Source organism: Nycticebus coucang, chromosome 2 (genome assembly GCF_027406575.1).
Source record: "Nycticebus coucang isolate mNycCou1 chromosome 2, mNycCou1.pri, whole genome shotgun sequence".
NCBI classification, from domain to species: domain Eukaryota; kingdom Metazoa; phylum Chordata; class Mammalia; order Primates; family Lorisidae; genus Nycticebus; species Nycticebus coucang.
The window spans coordinates 168101329-168124469 of NC_069781.1; the positions used below are offsets into that span (position 1 = coordinate 168101329).

The 23141-nt window shown below is 42.7% G+C and overlaps 1 protein-coding gene across 3 annotated transcripts in view; it reads left to right on the top strand.

Annotated features, from left to right (window-relative positions):
• The window catches only part of WWP2 (WW domain containing E3 ubiquitin protein ligase 2), a 170992-nt gene that overhangs the window by 33553 nt on the left and 114298 nt on the right, over window positions 1-23141 (top strand). For all 3 annotated transcript variants that reach the window (XM_053604753.1, XM_053604773.1, XM_053604759.1), the window contains exons 3-4: window positions 2830-2977; window positions 3331-3452. In XM_053604753.1, coding sequence (XP_053460728.1) covers window positions 2830-2977; window positions 3331-3452 — 270 coding nt within the window. The remainder of the gene's footprint in view (window positions 1-2829; window positions 2978-3330; window positions 3453-23141) is intronic.

The following is a 23141-nucleotide window of genomic DNA, read 5'->3' on the forward strand; positions in this document are numbered from 1 at the left end:
GCTGCTGCTGCCCAGTAATACCGCATATGGCTAGTCTGGGGAAAGATCAAAATTCAGAATTTGAAGTATGATTTGTACTGCCATTTTGCAACATCGTAAAGTTGAAAAATCTTAAGCCAGATGGTCCTGTTCAACTGTGTTGTCCCAATTTTTTTTTTTTTTTTTTTTAAGTAAAAGGCATGCAGATCTACCCTCTTGCCACCAGGTGGCCTCAGTTAACCTCCGTCCACATGTGGATTGCCATCCCTCCTTTTCCTGCTCTGGGCCATGGCTCCACTCCACAAAGCTTTATTCTTAGAACCATCCCACGTTGCTTCTAAATCTTGGCTACAACTTCTTTGTTGTTGTTTTGTTTTATTTCTTGGCTTCTTTCCTACAGTTCCTTTGGGGCTTGGGAAAGAAAGATATTACAAAAAAGCAATCTAGAGGTGGATTTGGTCTTTGCCAAGTTGTGGACTGTTAATAGGATGGTCAGAGGGGCTGGCAGGGAGAGCTTTGCTAATATTCCACGGAGGGGAGCTCAGGCTAGAGTAGTCTTGTCATTATCGGCAAGGGACATCATCCTTGGATTTGGGGCACAGGATGGAAGAGGTGCTTCTTCCTAGACCTAGAATTCCCACCAGGGGTAAAGCCTGTGACAGGAGGATGCTTGTCTAGCTGTCTCATGTAGTCTTAGCTTCGTGTCCTCTGGCTCTTTGGCTTGCTGGGCTCAAAGGAACATCGGAATTGCTGCCACTTGAGGCCTGGGAGCCCAGGAGGAAACGCAGTTTACTAACAAGCACATGGGAAAAATGTTCAACCTCACTCGTATTAAAGAACAGTAATGGGGTGGCGCCTGTGGCTCAGTGAGTAGGGCGCCGGCCCCATATACTGAGGGTGGTGGGTTCAAACCAAGCCTTGGCCAAACTGCAACCAAAAAGTAGCCGGGCATTGTGGTGGGCGCCTGTAGTCCCAGCTGCTCGGGAGGCTGAGACAAGAGAATTGCGTAAGCTCAAAAGCTGGAGGTTGCTGTGAGCCGTGTGACATCATGGCTCTTTACTGAGGGTGGTAAAGTGAGACTCTGTCTCTACAAAAAAAAAGAACAGCAATGGAACAGATAAGCTGATTTTGGTAGTGACATGCAGCATGGTGTGGACTGGGGCTGGCTGGGTGTACATTCTGGCTTGGAGCTCCCTGGCTATGTCACCTGGGGCACTGACCTTGCTTCCCAAGCCTCTTTCCTCCCTGGTAAGCTGGGGGTGATAATACTGATATATTCTGTGCTTCATGGGTTCATTGTGAGGATTTGGTTAGATAATGTGTACATGGCGTAGCATCTATAATAAGTGCTTGTTAAAACTCAGCTGTTCTCGTTATACTATTTTATCTTTACCTGTGTGATTGGCAAAAAGTGAAAAAGCAAAGCCCTCTGTGCTGTTTGGTGGAGTGGATATACTCCTGTTGTACTAACGGAGTGAACAGGATCCTCTTGCCTCAGTCTCTTAAGTAGCTGGGACTATAGACGCCCACCACAATGCCTGACTAATTTTTCCATTTTTAGTAGAGATGGGGTCTTGCTCTTGCTCAGGCTGTTCTTGAACTCCTGAGCTCAAAGAATCCTCCCACTTTAGCCTCCCAGAGTTCTAGGATTACAGGTGGGAGCCACTGTGCCCTGCCGAGAACTTTTAAAAAATGTATCGTTTGAAATAAATATTCAAGAAATGCATACAATGTGTACCTTCAGGATAATTTTCCCAGAGCTGAAAATTATAGGCAGTCTTTTTTTTGTAGAGACAGAGTCTCACTGTACTGTCCTCGGGTAGAGTGCCGTGGCGTCACACGGCTCACAGCAACCTCTAACTCTTGGGTTTACGCGATTCTCTTGCCTTAGCCTCCGGAGCAGCTGGGACTATAGGCACCCGCCACAACGCCCGGCTATTTTTTTGTTGCAGTTTGGCCGGGGCTGGGTTTGAACCCATTAACCTCAGCATATGGAGCCGGCGCCCTACTCACTGAACCACAGGCGCCGCCCAAATTATAGGCAGTCTTTCTCTTTTATTTATTTATTTATTTGAGACAGAGTCTCAAGCTGTTGCCCTGGGTAGAATGCCATGGCATCACAGCTTACAGCGACCTCCAACTTCTGGGCTTAAGCGATTCTCTTGCCTCAGCTTCCCAAGTAGCTGGGACTACAGGTGCCTGTGACAGTATCCAGCTATTTTTTTTTGTTGTTGTTGTTGCAGTTGTCATTGTTGTTTCAGTTGGCCTAGTCCGTGTTCAAACCCACCAGCTGCTACCACGCCCGGCTATTTTTTGGTTGCAGCCGTCATTGTTTGGCGGGCCCGGGCTGGATTCGAACCCGCCAGCTCATGTTTATGTGGCTGCTGCCTTAGCCGTTTGAACCATAGGCGCTGAGCCTATAAGCAAGCAGTCTTTTTGACAATGAAAAAATATTAGTATATTCTCGCTATAGGCTGAGGATGCAGTCATTTAAGGTTGCTTTCGGGGGGAGAAGAAATTTTAAAGAATTGAGGAAATAAAAGATGAACGTCTAAAAGGAGATTTACCCCGGATAAATTGGAGCTGATAATTGATGGTAATTATCCTAGTAGTTTCAGGTTAAAGTGATTTTTTTCCTTCCACTTCATACTTTTTTATACACTCACATTTAAAAAAAATGTTTTTAGAGAGAGGAGCTGGAGAGAAGAAAAAAGAAAAAGTTTTTTGAACCAGGACAAAGCAAAATTTATTTTTTTTAAAGAAACAACTGAAAAGAGCCAGAGCGTCTGCCACAGGGGGGCATCTGGAAGCCCTCTGACTCATCTGACTTTTCCTTTCTTTCTTGTCCAGTGGTGTCAGCAAAGCCCAAGGTACATAATCGTCAACCTCGAATTAACTCCTACGTGGAGGTGGCGGTGGATGGACTCCCCAGTGAGACCAAGAAGACTGGGAAGCGCATTGGGAGCTCTGAGCTTCTCTGGAATGAGATCATCATTTTGTAAGAGAAAGTCCCGTCTTTTTGAATGCAGTAGGCTGGGGAAAGGAGAGAGGGTGCTCTGAGGGGGTTGTGGAAGGTACAGGGTTCTTGTGGTGCCCCAGCCTCTCCTGCCTGTGGTACCCAAGGTGAGGCTGGGTACCTGTAGGTGTTCCTACAGCATTGAGCTCATAGAATGTCCATTATTAGCTAGAGGGTTACGGGGTCAGCTTTGGTGGGGGAAAGGGTATATGTGGGTGTCTCCCTGTCTTGGTTCTGCCGCCAAGATGTCAGCCGTATAGTTTAACAGTTTTCTTCTAAGTTAATAGTAGTCACCGATCTGCTTGGAAGTGATGAATCAAGTACTTGTTTTCTAGGAATGTCACGGCCCAGAGTCATTTAGATTTGAAGGTCTGGAGCTGCCACACCTTGAGAAATGAGCTGCTAGGCACCGCCTCTGTCAACCTCTCCAACATACTGAAGAACAATGGGGGCAAAAGTACGTATGGAGGGGTGCTGGTGGGCGTTGTTGCCGGGCATGTGGGGGGACCTGGCAGCTATACCTGGTGATCTAGTTTCTCCCGGGACCTGGCCCTGCTCCCCCAGATGCTGTCTGGAGTTGTAGGAAGGCTGAGAGCTCCTCTGCAGGGGCCAGTCCCCTTTGTCCGGGGCCTCTAGTAGTGGGACACAGTGCTGTGTCCCTTTGATCCTTCCTGAAGAGGGATGGGGGAAGGAACTTCCCCTCTGCCTGCTCCTCTTCCCAGTCCAGGAGATGATGTGTGATATGTCAGATTAAACTGTCAAATGCCACCAGCCTAAATCATCACTTTTCTAGTCTGAGCTCTAGAACAGAACAAAAGAACTATGTATGTACGTGCATGTGTGCACGTGTGTGTGTGTGTCTGTTTGGGAGTGTTAGAAATAGTGTCCTGCACTTAGTAGGTGCCTGGTAAACATTTACTGGGCATTGGAATGTGATGGTACTTGTCCACGGTACCTCTGCTGCTTGGATGTACAAACCCTGACATCTGTTTACTGCTGTTTATGGTCAGCGGCATAACCGTGGCTGTGGTATTTGGACCCTCCCTCACAAAGCTCTATTCAGAGCAGTGCCATATGCGGGGAAAGAAAGGCCCCTTTTTCTCTTGATGTCTGCCGTTCAGAAAATATTTTCTGAAAGTGGATTTAACGTAAGAGAGGTGGGAACAGGGAGCGCTTTCCCTGGGTTTAAGTCTTTTCTTTCTGAGCCTGTTTTTTCTAGTGACAGGCCACTTAAAAGTGTTTGAGCCTCCTCTGGTCTTTTCCTTTCTGCTGGGCACATGGAGAAGTGCTGAACCCCCTTTGGCCTGAGGAGTTGTTCAAGATCAGAGATACACCTCTACTTTAATTCTTCAGGGAACTTCTAATGCTTTGTCTTCTGAGTCGGTCTTTATTTTCCTAAACTCTAGTCTGTCTTTTATATATCCGATTGTCAAAGGGAATGATATTTATTGGATGTTTATCATGGATATTCTCAGATTAGGATGCAGTCCCAGTATCAATGCCCTTTTTCCTTCTTCTTTTGTCCAGTAAACATATTGTTGCTTTTGATTAACAAAGGTACTTGTCAATTACACTGATATACAAGGAAAACAAATTTGCCCATGAGCACAGCACCTAGTGATAATTATTGTCAATGTTTGTTTTTTCTTCAAGAATATTTAGTGGGTTTTGGTAACATTTCCATGAATATCCTTTGGAGCTTTTTTCCCCCTGGGTGTGTAGACATATATTGATATTTATGATGTCAGGGAAACAAAATTGAGTTCATACTTAAACATACTATTTTGCAACTTGCCTTTTCTCTTTAAAATATATCAATATATCTTTATTTATTTTTATTTTTTTTTTTGAGACAAAGTCTCACTTTGTTGCCCTGGGTAGAGTGCCATGGCATCATAGCTCACAGCAACCTCAAACTCCTGAGCTTGAGCAATCCTTTTGCATCAGCTTCCTGAGTAGCTGAGACTACAGGTGCCTACCACAATGTCCAGCTAGTTTTTCTATTTTTAGTAGAGATGGAGTCTCATTCTTGCTCAGTCTGGTCTGGAACTCCTGAGCTCACACAATATACCCACTTGGGCCTCCCAGAGTGCTAGGGATTACAGGCATGAGCCACTGCACCTGGCCCTTTATTTGTTTTCAATTGTGATAAGACATCTAATTTATCATCTTAACCATCATAAGTATATAGTTTAATGGTATTAAGAACATTGATCTTGTGTAACCATTGTCAGCATCCATCCTCAGAACTCTTTATTTTTTTATTTTTTTTTTGAGACAGAGTCTCACTCTATTGCCCAGCCTAGAGTGATATGGCCTTAGCCTAGCTCACAGCAACCTCAAACTCTTGGGCTTGAGTGATCCTCTTGCCTCAGCCTCCCAAGTAGGTAGCTGGGGACTACAGGTGCCTGTCACAGCACCTGGCTTGTTTTTCTATTTTTAGTAGAGACGGGGGTCTTCTTCTTGTTCAGACTGGTCTCGGCCTAAAGCAATCCACCCACCTCAGCCTCCCAGAGTGCTGGGATTACAGGAATAAGCTACTGTGCATAGCCAGATCTCTTTGTATCTTGTGAAACTGAAACTCTATACCTATTAGACAATAATTTTCCGTTTTCCCTTCCTCCAGCCCCTGGTAGCTACTATTTATTTATTTATTAATAGTTTATTTATCTCTCATATTCATAGCTCAGGAACACGGGTCAGTGACAAACGTCTATGTTAATCAGCCCAAAGAAATTCTTTATAGGGCGGCGCCTGTGGCTCAGTCGGTAGGGCGCCGGCCCCATGTACCGAGGGTGGCGGGTTCAAACCCGGCCCCGGCCAAACTGCAACCAAAAAATAGCTGGGCGTTGTGGCAGGCGCCTGTAGTCCCAGCTACTCGGGAGGCTGAGGCAAGAGAATCGCTTAAGCCCAGGAGTTGGAGGTTGCTGTGAGCTGTGTGAGGCCATGGCACTCTACCCAGGGCCATAAAGTGAGACTCTGTCTCTACAAAAAAAAAAGAAATTCTTTATATTCCAAAATTACTTTACGCTCTGAAAGACACCAGCCTTCCTCATCTCCTCAAAATATTTCACAGAATCATAATTTCTGTAGAAATCTGCACATGCCTTCTTTCTTGGTTCAGCCACAGCATACTTATAGAAAGCTGCAACCCCCAGGGATACAACAAATGCTCCACAATGTGAATCCGCAGGCGCCTGGCCAAGAGGCCACGCATCTGAGGTTTGGCCAAAGCACTGGAAGCCATGGTAGTCACTGTCCTTGATGGGTATGCCAAGCTGAACGCGTCCTTCCCCGGTAGCTACTATTCTACTTTTTGCCCCTTTGAACATTTTTATTTAATAGTAAAAAAATTGACACAGGGTCTTGCCATGTTGCCCAGGCTGGAATTGAACTCCTAGCTGTAAGTGATCTTCCTGCCTTAGTCTTCCAAGTAACTGGGAGTATACCCTGTTTCCCCGAAAATAAGACCTACTTACAGGAAAGATAAGACGTCCCCTGAAAATAAGACCTAGCGCATCTTTGGGAGCATACCTTAAAATAAGACACTGTCTTATTTTCGAGGAAACAGGGTAGATGAGTGCCTCTAGGCCTGGCTATGTATGAATTTAGCTATTCTAGGTACTTCATATAAATGGAATCATACATTATTTGTCTTTTTTGTGACTGGCTTATTTCACTCAGCATAATGTCCTCAAGACTTATCTGTGTTGTAGCATGAGTCAGAAGTTTTTCTTACTTTAAGACTGAGTAGGGTGGCGCCTGTGGCTCAGTTGGTAAGGCGCCGGCCCCGTATACCGAGGGTGGCGGGTTCAAACCCAGCCCCGGCTGAACTGCAACCAAAAAATAGCTGGGCGTTGTGGCGGGTGCCTGTAGTCCCAGCTACTCGGGAGGCTGAGGCAAGAGAATCGCTTAAGCCCAGGAGTTGGAGGTTGCTGTGAGCTGTGTGATGCCATGGCACTCTACTGAGGGCCATGAAGTGAAACTCTGTCTCTATAAAAAAAAAAAAAAAAAAAAAAGACTAATATTCCATTGTATAGCTACACCCCATTTTATTTACCCATTCATCTGCCAGTGGACACTGGGCTTGGGCCTACCTTTTGGATATTAATAATACCACCATGAACATGGGTGTACAGATATCTCTTTGAGTCCTTGCAGCGTGTATATACCCAGAAGTGGGATGCTAGGTTGTATGGTAATTCTATTTTTAATTTTTCTTATTTAAGAGGCCGGGTGTCCCTGAGTTGCCCAGTTTGGAGTGTAGTGGCTGTTCTCAGGTGCAGTCAGTGCATGACATCCTCGAACTCCTGGGCTCAGGTCGTCCTTCTACCTAAGCCTCCCGAGTAGCTGGGACTATTGGCATCCGCCTTTGTGCCTGGCTTCTATATTTAAGTTTTAAAGGAACTGCCAATGTAGTTTTTTGTAGCTACTATATCATAAAATTTATTAAGAAAGCTTTAAATATTCTTCTAAAATTCAGTTTTTGATGCCTGCCTGAAGTCTTCTCATATAGTTGTGTGAAAATTTATGGTTGAGCATTTGGATATTTTTGCTATTTCACAGACATAAATAATGCTATGATAAACTTAACAAGTTTATAAATCTTTGTGCTCACTGTTGAAAATTTACTTGAGATAAATTATTGAACATGGACTTGTCAGGCTTTACCATTTTTCAAGTTGCATGTTGCCAGATTCCCTCCAGAAAGTTCTCCAGGGTGAGCAGGCCTAATCTGAAAAGCCGAGATCTGAAATGCTCCAAAATCTGAAACTTTCTGAGTGCAGACAGGGAGCCGTAAATGGAAAATTCCACATTCGACACCGTTGCTTTTTGATGGTTTGGTGTACACAAGCTTTGTCTAGTGCACAAAATTATTAAAACTATTACATGAAATAACTTTCAGGCTATGTATATAAGGTGTATCTGAAACATAAAGGAAACTCCCTCAAGAATATTCCATCCTGGGTGGTGCCTGTGGCTCAAAGGGGTAGGGCGCCAGCCCCATATGCCAGAGGTGGCAAGTTCAAACCCAGCTTTGGCCAAAAACTGCAAAAAAAATGAAAGAATATTCCATCCTTTTGAATGTTTTTCCCTGTGTAGAATATAACAATATTTATGCTGTCAGGGAAGCAAAATTAAAATCAGCTATGAATAGTATAAATAAATGAATTCTGTGCTTAGACTTGGGTACCCTTCCTAAGATATCTCATTAAATCTATGTGAATATTCCCCAATCCTAAAAAATCCGAAACACTTCTGGTCCCGGGAAACCTGTACCAATGCCTTTCCATGCACAGTGGCTGGACTTCCTTTTTTCTGTTGTGCCTTGGCATATATTGGATATTCTTTGTTTTTGTTTTTTTTCAAAAATTTTTTTTTTTTTTTTTGCAGTTTTTGGCCGGGGCTGGGTTTGATCTCACCACCTCCGATATATGGGGCCGGCGCCCTACTCCTTTGAGCCATAGGTGCCTCCTGGATGTCCTTTGTTTTTAAAAAATAATCTTTTTTTGCTTATTTGATAATTATTAACATTACACCAGATTTGTGTCACTTTTTTTTGCTGAAGTATTTATTTTTGTTTATTTTATTTTATTTTTGCTCTGTTCTGGTTTCTCGATAGACTGAAGTATTTTAAAGTAAATTATAGATGTGTTGACATTTTATCCTGGATTCTTCAGCATGCATCTCATTATCGCCCTTGGTGGAGTACGGTGGCGTCACAGCTCTCAGCAACCTCCAACTCCTGGGCTTAGGCGATTCTCTTGCCTCGGCCTCCTGAGTAGCTGGGACTACAGGCGCCTGTCACAATGCCTGGCTTTTTTTTTGTTGCAGTTTGGGCCGGGCTGGGTTTGAACCCACCACCCTTGGTATATGGGGCCAGTGCCCTGCCCACTGAGCCACAGGCGCCGTCCAAAAGGACATTTTCTTATAGAATTGCTTTATATTGTCACCCCTAGCAATAGTGACATGAATTCCTTATTATGTCTAATACCTAGTTCATATTTTATTTATTTATTTATTTATTTGTTTATTTATTTATTTATTTATTTTTGGGACAGAGCCTCAAGCTGTCGCCCTGGGTAGAGAGCCATGGCATCACAGCTCACAGCAACCTCTAACTCCTGGGCTTAAGCGATTCTCTTGCCTTAGCCTCCCAAGTAGGTGAGACTACAGGTGCCTGCCACAATGCCCAGCTATTTTTTTTTTTTTGGTTGTAGTTGTCATTATTGTTTGGCAGGCCCAGGCTAGATTTGAACCCGCCAGATCTGGTATATGTGGCTGGCTCCTTAACTGCTTGAGCTACAGGCTCTGAGCCCCTAGTTCATATTTAGTTTTACTGTTTGTCCCAAAAGTGTGGTTTAACAGTTGGTTTGCTTGAACCTGGATTTGGGAAGGCTTACTCACTGTATGTAGGATTGTTAATTTTTTGAGACCTGCACCCACCTTCCAGCCTACTTATTATTATTATTTTTTATTGTTGGGGATTCATTGAGGGTATAATAAGCCAGGTTACACTGATTGCAATTGTTAGGTAAAGTCCCTCTTGCAATCATGTCTTGCCCCCAGAAAGTGTGACACACACCAAGGCCCCAAGCCTACTTATTTTTTTTTTTTTTTCGTAGAGACAGAGTCTCAGTAGAGTGCCATGGCATCACACAGCTCACAGCAACCTCCAACTCCTGGGCTTAAGCGATTCTCTTGCCTCAGCCTCCCAAGCAGCTGGGACTACAGACGCCCGCCACAACACCCGGCTATTTTTTGGTTGCAGTTCAGCCGGGGCCGGGTATGAACCCGCCACCCTCGGTATATGGGGCTGGCGCCTTACCGACTGAGCCACAGGCGCCGCCCCTACTAATTTTTTAATGCCGTGATTTGTTGAAGGATATTGATGATATAAAAATGTGTTCATTGCCTGTCCTTTGCCCATTTATTATATTGCAGTGTCTGTTTTTCTCTCTTGGTTTTGGAAGAGCTGTTTATATGTAAAGACTATTTTTCTTTGTCTTATAGTTGGTAAATGTTTTTCCAGTTTTTCATTTGCATTTTAACTTCATAGGATTTTTTGTCTTTTTCCCCAAATATATGTTTTAAACTTTTGTAGTCCAACCTGTCACCCTTTAGGTTTTTAGTGTTTTTTTTTTTAACAAAGAGAATGCCTTGGTAGGTTTGTTTATTTATTTATTTTGCAGTTTTTGGCCAGGGCTGGGTTTGAACCTGCCACGTCTGACATATGGAGCCGGCGCCCTACTCCGTTGAGCCACAGACACTGCCCGGTTTTTAGTGTTTTTTAAAAATACTTTGAAGGGCGTTTCCCATTCTGAGATCAGGCAAATAGTCACCTCTGTTTTTTTTTTTTTTTTTTCATTAAATCATAGCTGTGTACATTAATGCGATCATGGGGCACCATACACTGGTTTTATAGACCGTTTGACACATTTTCTTTTTTTTTTTTTTTTTATTGTTGGGGATTCATTGAGGGTACAATAAGCCAGGTTACACTGATTGCAATTGTTAGGTAAAGTCCCTCTTGCAATCATGTCTTGCCCCCATAAAGTGTGACACACACCAAGGCCCTACCCCCCTCCCTCCGTCCCTCTTTCTGCTTCCCCCCCCCATAACCTTAATTGTTATTAATTGTCCTCATATCAAAATTGAGTACATAGGATTCATGCTTCTCCATTTTTGTGATGCTTTACTAAGAATAATGTCTTCCACTTCCACCCAGGTTAATACGAAGGATGTAAAGTCTCCATTTTTTTTAATGGCTGAATAGTATTCCATGGTATACATATACCACAGCTTGTTAATCCATTCCTGGGTTGGTGGGCATTTAGGCTGTTTCCACATTTTGGCGATTGTAAATTGAGCTGCAATAAACAGTCTAGTACAAGTGTCCTTATGATAAAAGGATTTTTTTTCCTTCTGGGTAGATGCCCAGTAATGGGATTGCAGGATCAAATGGGAGGTCTAGCTTGAGTGCTTTGAGGTTTCTCCATACTAACTTCCAGAAAGGTTGTACTAGTTTGCAGTCCCACCAGCAGTGTAAAAGTGTTCCCTTCTCTCCACATCCACGCCAGCATCTGCAGTTTTGAGATTTTGAGATGTGGACTGTTCTCACTGGGGTTAGATGATATCTCAGGGTTGTTTTGATTTGCATTTCTCTAATATATAGAGATGATGAACATTTTTTCATGTGTTTGTTAGCCATTCGTCTGTCATCTTTAGAGAAAGTTCTATTCATGTCTCTTGCCCATTGATATATGGGATTGTTGGCTTTTTTCTTTTTCTTTTTTTTTTTTTTTTTTATGTTTTTTTTTTTGTAGAGGCAGAGTCTCACTTTACGGCCCTCGGTAGAGTGCCGTGGCCTCACACAGCTCACAGCAACCTCCAACTCCTGGGCTTAAGCGATTCTCTTGCCTCAGCCTCCCGAGTAGCTGGGACTACAGGCGCCCGCCACAACGCCCGGCTATTTTTTGGTTGCAGTTTGGCCGGGGCAGGGTTTGAACCCGCCACCCTCGGTATATGGGGCCAGCGCCTTACTGACTGAGCCACAGGTGCCGCCCCAATTGTTGGCTTTTTTCATGTGGATTAATTTGAGTTCTCTATAGATCCTAGTTATCAAGCTTTTGTCTGATTCAAAATATGCAAATATCCTTTCCCATTGTGTAGGTTGTCTCTTTGCTTTGGTTATTGTGTCCTTAGCTGTACAGAAGCTTTTCAGTTTAATGAAGTCCCATTTGTTTATTTTTGTTGTTGTTGCAGTTGCCATGGCAGTCTTCTTCATGAAGTCTTTCCCCAGGCCAATATCTTCCAGTGTTTTTCCTATGCTTTCTTGGAGGATTTTTATTGTTTCATGCCTTAAATTTAAGTCCTTTATCCATCTTGAATCAATTTTTGTGAGTGGGGAAAGGTGTGGGTCCAGTTTCAGTCTTTTACATGTAGACACCCAGTTATCCCAACACCATTTATTGAATAGGGAGTCTTTCCCCCAAGGTATGTTCTTGTTTGGTTTATCGAAGATTAGGTGGTTGTAAGATGTTAGTTTCATTTCTTGGTTTTCAATTCGATTCCAAGTGTCTATGTCTCTGTTTTTGTGCCAGTACCATGCTGTCTTGAGCACTATGGCTCTGTAGTACAGACTAAAATCTGGTATGCTGATACCTCCAGCTTTATTTTTGTTACTAAGAACTGCCTTAGCTATACGGGGTTTTTTTCCGGTTCCATACAAAACACAGAATCATTTTTTCCAAATCTTGAAAGTACAATGTTGTTATTTTAATAGGAATGGCATTGAATAGGTAGATTGCTTTGGGAAGTATAGACATTTTAATAATGTTGATTCTTCCTATCCATGAGCATGGTATGTTCTTCCATTTGTTAATATCCTTTGCTAGTTCCTTTCTGAGGATTTCATAGTTTTCTTTACAGAGGTCCTTCACCTCCTTCGTTAGGTATATTCCTAGGTATTTCATTTTCTTTGAGACTATGGTGAAGGGAGTTGTGTCCTTAATTAGCTTCTCACCTTGACTGTTATTGGTGTATACAAAGGCTACTGAATTGTGGACACTGATTTTATATCCTGAAACATTACCGTATTTTTTGATGACTTCTAGGAGTCTTGTGGTTGAGTCTTTGGGGTTCTCTAAGTATAAGATCATGTCGTCAGCAAAGAGGGAGAGTTTGACCTTCTCTGCTCCCATTTGGATTCCCTTTATCTCCTTGTCTTGCCTAATTGTATTGGCTAGAACTTCCAGCACTACGTTGAATAGTAAAGGTGACAGAGGACAACCTTGTCTGGTTCCAGTTCTAAGAGGAAAAGCTTTCAGTTTTACTCCATTCAGTAAAACGTTTGACACATTTTCATCACACTGGTTAACATAGCCTTCCTGGCATTTTCTTAGTTATTGTGTTAAGACATTTACATTCTACATTTACTAAGTTTCACATGTACCCTTGTAAGATGCACCGCAGGTGTAATCCAACCAATCACACTCCCTCTGCTCACCCTCCCTCTCCCCATTCCCCATATTCTTAGGTTATAACTGGGTTATAGCTTTCATGTGAAAGCCATAAATTAGTTTCATAGTAGGGCTGAGTACATTGGATACTTTTACTTCCATTCTTGAGATACTTTACTAAGAAGAAAATGTTCCAGCTCCATCCATGTAAACATGAAAGAGGTAAAGTCTCCATCTTTCTTTAAGGCTGCATAATATTCCATGGTGTACATATACCACAATTTATTAATCCATTTGTGGATCGATGGGTACTTGGGCTTTTTCCATGACTTAGCGATTATGAATTGGGCTGCAATAAACATTCTGGTACAAATATCTTTGTTATGATGTGATTTTTGGTCTTCTGGGTATATGCCTAGTGGAGGAATTATAGGATTAAATGGCAGGTCTATTTTTAGATCTCTAAGTGTTCTCCAAACATCTTTCCAAAAGGAACGTATTAATTTGCATTCCCACCAGCATGTAGAAGTGTTCCCTTTTCTCCGCATCCAGGCCAACATCTCTGGTCTTGGGATTTTGTGATGTGGGCTAATCTTACTGGAGTTAGAGGATACCTCAGAGTAGTTTTGATTTGCATTTCTCTGATGATTAAGGATGATGAGCATTTTTTCATATGTCTGTAGGCCGTGCACCTGTCTTCTTCAGAGAAGTTTCTGTTCAAGTCCTTTGCCCAGCCTGCGATGGGATCACTTCTTCTTTTCTTGCTTATACGTTTGAGTTCTCTGTGGATTCTGGTTATTAAACCTTTGTCGGAGACATAACCTCCCATTCTGAGGGCTGTCTGCTTGCTTTACTTACTGTGTTCTTGGCTGTGCAGAAGCTTTTTAGTTTGATCAGATCCCAGTAGTGTATTTTTGAAGCTGCTTCAATTGCCCAGGGGGTCCTCCTCATAAAATACTCACCCAGATCGATTTCTTCAAGGGTTTTCCCTGCACTCTCTTCTAGTATTTTTATAGTTTCATGTCTTAAGTTTAAATCTTTAATCCAGTGAGAGTCTATCTTAGTTAATGGTGAAAGGTGTGGGTCCAGTTTCAGTCTTCTACAGGTTGCCAGCCAGTTCACCCAGCACCATTTGTTAAATAGGGAATCTTTTCCCCACTGAAAGTTTTTAATTGGCTTGTCAAATTAAGCTGTTTTTTCAGCTTTACTATTGTTGGTATATATAAAGGCTACCGATTTATGAATGTTGATTTTGTAACCTGAGATGCTGCTGTGTTCCTTGATCGCTTATAAGAGTTTTGTAGTAGAATCCCTGGTGTTTTCCAGATATACAATTATATCATCCGTGAAGAGCGAAAGTTTTGATCTCTTCTGACCCTATATGGATACCCTTGATCGCCTTTTCTTCCCTAATTGCGATGGCTAAAACTTCCATTACAATGTTAAAGAGCAGTGGAGACAATGGGCAGTCTTGTCTGGTTCCTGATCTGAGTGGAAATGATTTCAATTTAACTCCATTCAATACTATATTGGCTGTGGGTTTGCTGTAGATGGCCTCTATCAGTTTAAGAAATGTCCCTTCTGGGCGGCGCCTGTGGCTCAGTCGGTAGGGCGCCGGCCCCATATATCGAGGGTGGCGAGTTCAAACCCAGCCCCCGCCAAACTGCAACCAAAAAATAGCCGGGCTTTGTGGCGGGTGCCTGTAGTCCCAGCTACTCAGGAGGCTGAGGCAAGAGAATCGCTTAAGCCCAGGAGTTGGAGGTTGCTGTGAGCTGTCTGAGGCCACAGCACTCTACCAAGGGCCATAAAGTGAGACTCTGTCTCTACGAAAAAAAAAAAAAAAAAAAAAAAAAGTCCCTTCTATACCAATTTTCTTAAGTGTTCTAATCATGAAAGGATACTGGATATCATCAAAAGCTTTTTCTGCATCAATTGAGAGAATCATATGGTCTTTGTTTTTTAATTTGTTTATGTGCTGAATTATACTTATAGTTTTACGTATATTGAACCAGCCTTGAGACCCTGGGATAAAACCGACTTGGTCATGATGTATAATTTGTTTGATGTGTTGCTGGATTCTGTTTGTTAGGATCTTGTTGAATATTTTTGCATATATTCATTAGTGATATTGGTCTATAATTTTCTTTTCTTGTTGGGTCTTTTCCTGGTTTGGGGATCAGGGTAATGTTTGCGTCATAGAACATGTTGGGTAGTCTTCCTTCTTTTTCTACATTTTGAAACAGGTTGCGTGGTATAGGTACTAGTTCCTCTTTTTTTTTTTTTTTTTGGTAGAGACAGAGTCTCACTTTATGGCCCTCGGTAGAGTGCCGTGGCCTCACACAGCTCACAGCAACCTCCAACTCCTGGGCTTAAGCGATTCTCTTGCCTCAGCCTCCCGAGTAGCTGGGACTACAGGCACCCGCCACAATGCCCGGCTATTTTTTGGTTTTGCAGTTTGGCCGGGGCCGGGTTTGAACCCGCCACCCTCGGTATATGGGGCCGCCGCCTTACCGACTGAGCCACAGGCGCTCGCCACAATGCCCGGCTATTTCATTGTTGCAGTTTTGGCCAGGGCTGGGTTTGAACCCACAACTCTCGGTATATGGGGCCGGCGCCCTGCTCACTGAGCCACAGGCGCCGCCCGACATTATGTTTTAATATCTGGCAGTTGAGATTTCTTTTCTTTTTTTCCTAAAATCTTCTTGCCTTTTTTCCTTGCATTACATGAACTTTATTTTCTCAGATTCTCGTCTCTTCCCTACCCTCTGTACCTCTCCCAAAAATCTCTTGAGATTTATTAAAATCTTGTCATACGTTAAGCTAATTTAGTGGAGAATTTCCTTATGGAATCTTCCTATCAAGGAAGATGGAATGTCTCTAAATTCATTCATTTGATTTTTGAAGTTTTCTTTAGATAGACTTTTAATTTTATTATTATTTTATTTTGATTCATCTCAGAAAGTGTTTTTTGTAATTTTGTTTTTTGAGACAGAGCCTTATTCTGTTGAATAGAATAGAGTAGAGTGGGTAGAGTGCTGTGGCATCATAGCTCACAGCAACCTCAAACTCTTGGACTCAAGCAATCCTCTTGCCTCAGCCTCTCCAGTAGTTGGGACTACAGGTGCCCACTGCAACGCCCAGCTAGTTTTTTCTAGTTTTAGTAGAGACAGGGTTTTGCTCTTGCTCAGGCTGGTCTCTAGCTCCTGAGCTCAAGCAATGTACCTGTCTCTGCCTCCCAGATTGCTGGGATACAGGTATGAGCTACCGTGCCTAGCTCTATTTTAATAATTTTAAAAAAGTTTTGATGTTAATTTCAGTGGGATCTTTCCTAGTCTGTTTTCTAACTTGGCATTGTTGGTAGAAGGCTGCTAGTTTCTGCATTTTCTTTTGTAATCAGTTTATTTAATTGTTTAGTACAGTTTTTCTTTCTTTTTTTTTTTTTTTGCAGTTTTTGGCCAGGGCTGGGTTTGAACCCACCACCTCCGGCATATGGGGCTGGCGCCCTACTCCTTTGAGCCACAGGTGCCGCCCCTTAGTACAATTTTTCAATAGTTTGTGTTTCCTTAGTTGAGATTTCTATTGTAACACTGAAAATTTTGCTTATCCTAAGAGATAATTAGACTCATTTTTCTTGTTAGTTGCTTTACATAGAACTTTCTGTTTTGATGATGTTGGGGCAATGTTTCTAATAACTCAGTAACTTATTCCTACGTGTAAAGCTGGGTGTTGGTAACCCATGTTTTTGGTTTATTAATCCTTATTGTTTTTTTTTTTGTTTTTTTTGGAGACAGAGTCTCACTATGTTGCTCTCGGTAGAGTGCTATGGTATCATATCTCAGAGCAACCTCAAATTCCTAGGCTTAAGCGATACTCTTGCCTTAGCCTCCCAGTAGCTGGGACAACAGGCACCCACCACAATGCCTGGCTATTTTTTTTGTTGCAATTGGCACCACCCTTGGTGTATGTGGCTGGCGCCGTAATCACTGTGCTATGGGTGCAGAGCCGTTGCTGTTTTTTTGAAAAAGAAATCAGGAAGGGTGTTAACTTTTTATCAAATGTCCTTTAAGTAACAATTGAAATGATTATATGAATTTTGTTCTTTAATTTATTCTATTAATTTCCTAATAGTAACAATCTCAGAATTTTTAGATTATACTTAATTATTCAAAGTAGATTATTCCTTGGAAATTTTGTTAGAATTGTTTGTTAATATTTGATATGTGAGGGAGTTTTCCATCTATCTTCAGTGAGATTTCTCTGTACTTTTGTTCTGTTTTTGTCAGTTTTGGAATCAAGGCCAACCTAATTTAATAAAATAAATTGAAGCACTTTCCAACTTTGGGAAGCGACTATATAACATGGGAATTATCTGTTCCGTGAGTGCAGAGAAAAGCTCACCCCTAAAACCAACAGGATCTGGCCTCTTCCTCTGAAATAATTCTTTGATGACTTTTTAGTTTCCTCCCCCATAATTATTGGTTTGTTCTGCTTTTCTGATTCATCTTGAGTCAATTTTGTTAATTCATTTTTTTCTGAGAAAATTGTTTCATGAGATTTTCAGATTTATTAGAATAAGGATTTTATGTAGCATTCTCATTCTTAAAAATGTTTATCATTTTTCTCATTTTAAATTTTTTTTTTCATTTTTTTTTTTCACTTTAAATTTTTTTAGATTTGTAGGTTTTCCCCATTTTTTCCTTGGCTAGCTTAAATAGTTTTGTTTTTACACGTGATCTTATACATTTTTGGTTTTAACATTTGGTTTTTAATTTACTTTTCATAGAACATTTTCCTAGATTTGTCAGTTATGCCATATTTTCTAATATTAATTTCTATTTTCAATTTACTTTTTCCATACTATTTGCCATAGGTCTGTTTTATTTATTTATTTAGTCAATCAATTTATAGCTTTTGGAGTTGAAAGCTTAGTGTATTTATTTTTGTCTTTTCTTGTTTCACAATGAAAACATTGGCTTGAACTTGTTTTTTTATTTCTTTTCTCCTAGGTATTCAATTTTTTTTCTTTCTTTTTTTTTTTTTTGTGGAGACAGAGTCTCACTATCACCCTCAGTAGAGTGCCATGGCATCACCCAGCTCACAGCAACCTCCAACTCCTGGGCTTAAGCGATTCTCTTGCCTCAGCCTCCCGAGTAGCTGGGACTACAGGCGCCCGCCACAACGCCCAGCTATTTTTTGGTTGCAGTTCAGCCTGGGCCGGGTTTGAACCCGCCACCCTCGGTATATGGGGCCGGCGCCTTACCAACTGAGCCACAGGCGCTGCCCCAATTTATTTTTCTTTCAAAGTAAAGGGTACACATTTTAGTGTATACAATTATAAACAATTAAAAAAATTTTTTTTTCTTTCTTTTTGAGGTAGAGTCTCAAGCTGTTGCCCTGGGTAGAATGCTGTGAAATCATAGCTCACAGCAAACTCAAACTATTGGGGTTAAATGACTCTCTTGCCTCAGCCTTCCAAAGTAGCTGGGACTACAGGCGCCCACCACAACGCCTGGCTATTTATTTATTCTTTTTGGTTGTAGTTGTCATTGTTTGTCAGGCTTGGGCTGGATTTGAACCTGCCAGCTTTGTTATATGTGGCTGGTGCCCAGCGGCTTGAGCTACAGACGCTGAGCCACAATTATAAACATTTTTAAGAATGAGACTGTTACTTAAGATCCTTATTCTAATCCTTATTCATTGGTTAGAGCTTGAATGTGTACATTTTTCACGTATGTAGTCATCATTCAAGTCAAGATATAGAACATTTCTAGTGTCCTCAGCAGGCTTCCCAAGTGCCTTCCAGTTAACATGCCCCCACCAAAAATCACTGTTCTAACTTCTACCACTATCGATTAGCTTTGCCTGTTCTTGAGTTTCTTATCCCCGTGAGATCATGCAGTCTGTTTGCTTGTGCCTGGCGTATTATTTTATATCTTTGAGATTCATCAGTGTTTTTACATGTGTCAATAGTTTATTTTATTTTTTTGCAGTTTTTGGCCAGGGCTGGGTTTGAACCCTCCATCTCTGGCATATGGGGCCAGTGCCCTACTCCTTTGAGCCACAGGTGCTGCTCAATCAATAGTTAATTTTGTTCTATTATATGAATATGCCACAGTTTATCTGTCCATTCCCCCTTTTGGTGAACATTTGTGTGGTTTTCAGTTTCTGGCCATCAGGAACAGAGCTGCTGTACAGAGGCTGGGCGCGGTGGCTCACACCTGTAATCCTAGCACACTGGGAGGCCGAAGCAGGTGGATTGCTTGAGCTTAGAAGTTCAAGACCAGCTTGAGCAAGAGTGAGACCCCAGCTCTACTAAAAATAGAAAAAAAGGAAAAAATCTAGCAGGGCATGGTGTTGGCATGTATAGTCCCAACTACTCGGGAGGCTGAGGCAAGAGGATCACTGGAAGTTTGAGATTGATACGAGCTATGATGCTGCGGCACTCTACCTAGGGCGACACAGTGAGACTCTGTCTAAAAAAAAAAGCTGCTGTACATATTCTTATGACATAATATATATATGTTTTTTTGTTTTGTACAGACAGAGTCTCATTTTATGGCCCTTGGTAGAGTGCTGTGGTGTCACACAGCTCACAGTAACTTCCAACTCCTGGGCTTAAGTGATTCTCTTGCCTCAGCCTCCCGAGTAGCTGGGACTACAGGTACCCGCCAGAATGCTCGGCTATTTTTTTGTTGCAGTTTGTCTGAGGCCGGGTTTGAACCCGCCAGCCTCGGCGTATGGGGCCGGTGCCCTACCGACTGAGCCACAGGCACTGCCTTATGACATATATTTTGAAAGACGTGTACACGCATCTCTGTTGGGTTTATGTGTACCCAGGGGCCTTGGTTCATGGGGAGGCTGTATCTTTAGCTTTAGTAGATACCGTCAGTTTTCTGGCGTATTAATTTGCCATCCTATAAATTCTGCTGTGTTCTGCTTGTTTGTAATTACTCTTGTGAGTTTTTCTTTGAGCCCAGAGGTAATTAAGAGGATATTTTTCTATGTTTTCCAGTGGTTGTATTGCTTGTGGGATTGGTTGCAGCTCTCACTGCTCTTGCTGGCACCAGCCGTAGCACGGTATACACGGGGCTGTGTTGGGTAGTAGACACGTCAGGACAGCCTGAGATGGAAAGCACAGGTTGCAGTAGGGCAGTTGTTCTTAGAAAAACCAACCTTTTGGATGACAGTGGCATAGCCTCTATTCATGACATTCCAGCCACGTTTCATAAAGCCTTCTATTTAGAGCAAGGCTATTTCTGGTGGTTGCACATCTGTCATACAGAGAAGTGGTTATGAATATGCAGACTCTGGGGTCAGACCACCTGGATTGAATCCTGCTTCTACCAGCTTTGTGACGTTGGACACTCACTTAACCCCTGTGTGCTTCTGTTTTCTTACTTGTAAAGTGTTTTGAGAGCACATGAGCTAATAATAATACCTGCCGTATGTAAGAACTTTCTAGCTGCTAGTTGCAGTCATTTTGTCTCCCCTGATACCTTTCTTTCCACAGATTGGGAGGTTTGAGTCTCAGATGTGGATAACAGGGACCCTGTTGCCTGATGTAGGACCTTCTTGCCTAAAGGGGAAGGTGATGCTGAGGTTGTTGCAGGGGAGAATTCTAAGATTGGACAAATGCCTGAGCTTTGGTGGTGGTGGAGTGGGGAGGCTGTCCTTAACATGGGACATGTCAGCTCCACGGTCCTGGCCTCTGCACTTGGTGTGTAGCTGCTGGGCCGGAAACAGTTCCAGAGCAGTGTCTAAGCACTAATTTGGTTATGTAGGGGAAGTGGGTCAGATAACTCCTCTCACTGTGGCCTGGTCTTCTGCAACAGCTTTTCCTGGGAAACGACTCGATGGGCAGTAGCTGCCCTATCTGACATTTTTTTTTTGTAGAGACAGAGTCTCACTTTATGGCCCTCGGTAGAGTGCCGTGGCCTCACACAGCTCACAGCAACCTCCAACTCCCAGGCTTAAGCGATTCTCTTGCCTCAGCCTCCCGAGCAGCTGGGACTACAGGCGCCCGCCACAACGCCCAGCTATTTTTTGGTTGCAGTTTGGCCAGGGCCGGGTTTGAACCCGCCACCCTCGGTATATGGGGCCGGTACCCTACTGACTGAGCCACAGGTGCTGCCCCCTATCTGACATTCTTTTCTTCCACAGACCTAATTCGTTCTTTCATTTGCTCCCTTGTTTCCGGGTAGTCTTGGAGGTTGAATGGGAAACTCTGCTGGCTGTTTTATGCATCCGCTTGGCAGAGGGATGCTGTGATGGAAGGTTTTACTCGAGTACTGCAGTTGCATATGATCAGCCTTGGCTGACGCTTTGCAGGGCATTGACCTGGCTATGGCTGCAAAGAGGACTTGACTAAAAGTGCTGGTCATAGCACAGTGGTTATGGTGCCACCCACATACACCGAGGCTGGTGGGTTCAAATCCAGCCTGGGCCTGCTAAAACAACAGTGACAACTGCAACAAAAAATAGCCGGACATTGTGGCGGACGCCTGTAGTCCCAGCTACTTGGGAGGCTGAGGCAAGAGAATCGCTTAAGCCTGAGAGTTGGAGGACGCTGTGAGCTATGATGCTATAGCACTCTACTGTGAGGCCAATATAGTGAGACTCTGTCTAAAAAAAAAAAAGAAAACAAAAGTGCTGGTTTGGCTCAAAAAGATAGTTCTAATCATCTCTCTGGTAGACATCATCTCTTGTAGTTTTTGAGTTTGCCTATTTTTAACATCATCTTTTTTTTGAGACAGAGTCTTACTCTGTCACCCTGGGTAGAGTGCTATGGTGTCGGCCCAGCTCACAGCAACCTCAAGCTCCTGTGTTCAAGTGATCCTCCTGTCTCAGCCTCCTGAGTAGCTAGAATATAGGTGTCCACCACCATGCCTGGGTAATTTTTCTATTTTTAGTAGAGACAGGGTCTTGCTCTTGCTCAGGCTGATCTCAGACTCCTGAGCTCAAGGGAGTGGAGGCCCTTTGGCCTCCCAGAGAGCTAGGATTACAGGCATGAGCCACCATGCTCCGCCTGCACATTTTTATTAGAGGAATTTTCAAATAGATATCACCGTCATTCACTTTCATTGGTTATTGGCATGTGTTTCATTTGTACCACCCCCTTGGAGGATTTTTTTTTTTTGGTTTGTTTGTGACAGAGTCTCATTCAGTCACCCTGGGGTTGAACAAACTCTTGGGCTCAAGCGATCCTCTTGTTTCAACCTCCCAAGTAGCTGGGACTACAGATGCCTGCCACAATGCCCAGCTAGTTTTTATGGATGGGGTTTTGCTCTTGCTTAGGTTGGTCTCCAGCTTCTGAGCTATGGTGATCCACCCACCTTGGCCTCCCAGAGTGCTGGGATTATAGGCATAAGCCAACGTGCCCGGCCCGGAGGATCTTAATTTTACTTTAAATTGGTAGCAGGTAGGGTCCAAGACTCATTTCTGATTGTAGCTCCCCTCTCCTGCAGCTAGCCCCATCAGCATTATAACCCCATCAGATTAATCTTGGCATTAACCAGATTTTCTTACTTTCAAAGAGGAGAATGAAGCTTGAACTAGATTTTTTCACGCAAAACATTAAATTCTGAGAAAAGTTAAAAGAATAGAACAAGCAACTCCCCTTTGCCCTTTACCCAGCTGTTAATATTTTGATACATTTGCTTTCATTTCGTCTCCATCTATACATACGTGCATAATTATTTTGTGAGCCATTTTAGAGTAAATTACAAATTTTGTGCTTTTTTTTCCCCCTTAATACTTAAGTTTCTGTTTCCTAAAGAAGATTCTCTTACATAACTACAGTACAATTAACCAAATGAAGGAATTTCACATTTTTACAATATTATTATCCAGGTCAGATCTTCCAGTTGTCACAGTCCAGGGCCTCATGCAAGCTGGTGCATTCATTTAGTTGTCTCAAATCTGGATCAGTTCCTCAGGGGTTCTCTTGTTGTTTTTCTTTTCACGACTTTGTCATTGTTGAAGTATACAGGGCATTTTGTAGAATCCCCTGAATTTGGCGTTCCCTGCTGTTTCCTCATCATTAGATTCATGGTACACATTCCTGGCAGGTACACTCCAGAAATGATGCGTCTTGCTGAGTGCGTCATATCCGGGAGCATATGACTCAGCTTGTTGTTTAATTGATGACGGTACCTTTGGTCCTTTGATTGAGGTGCTGTCTGCCA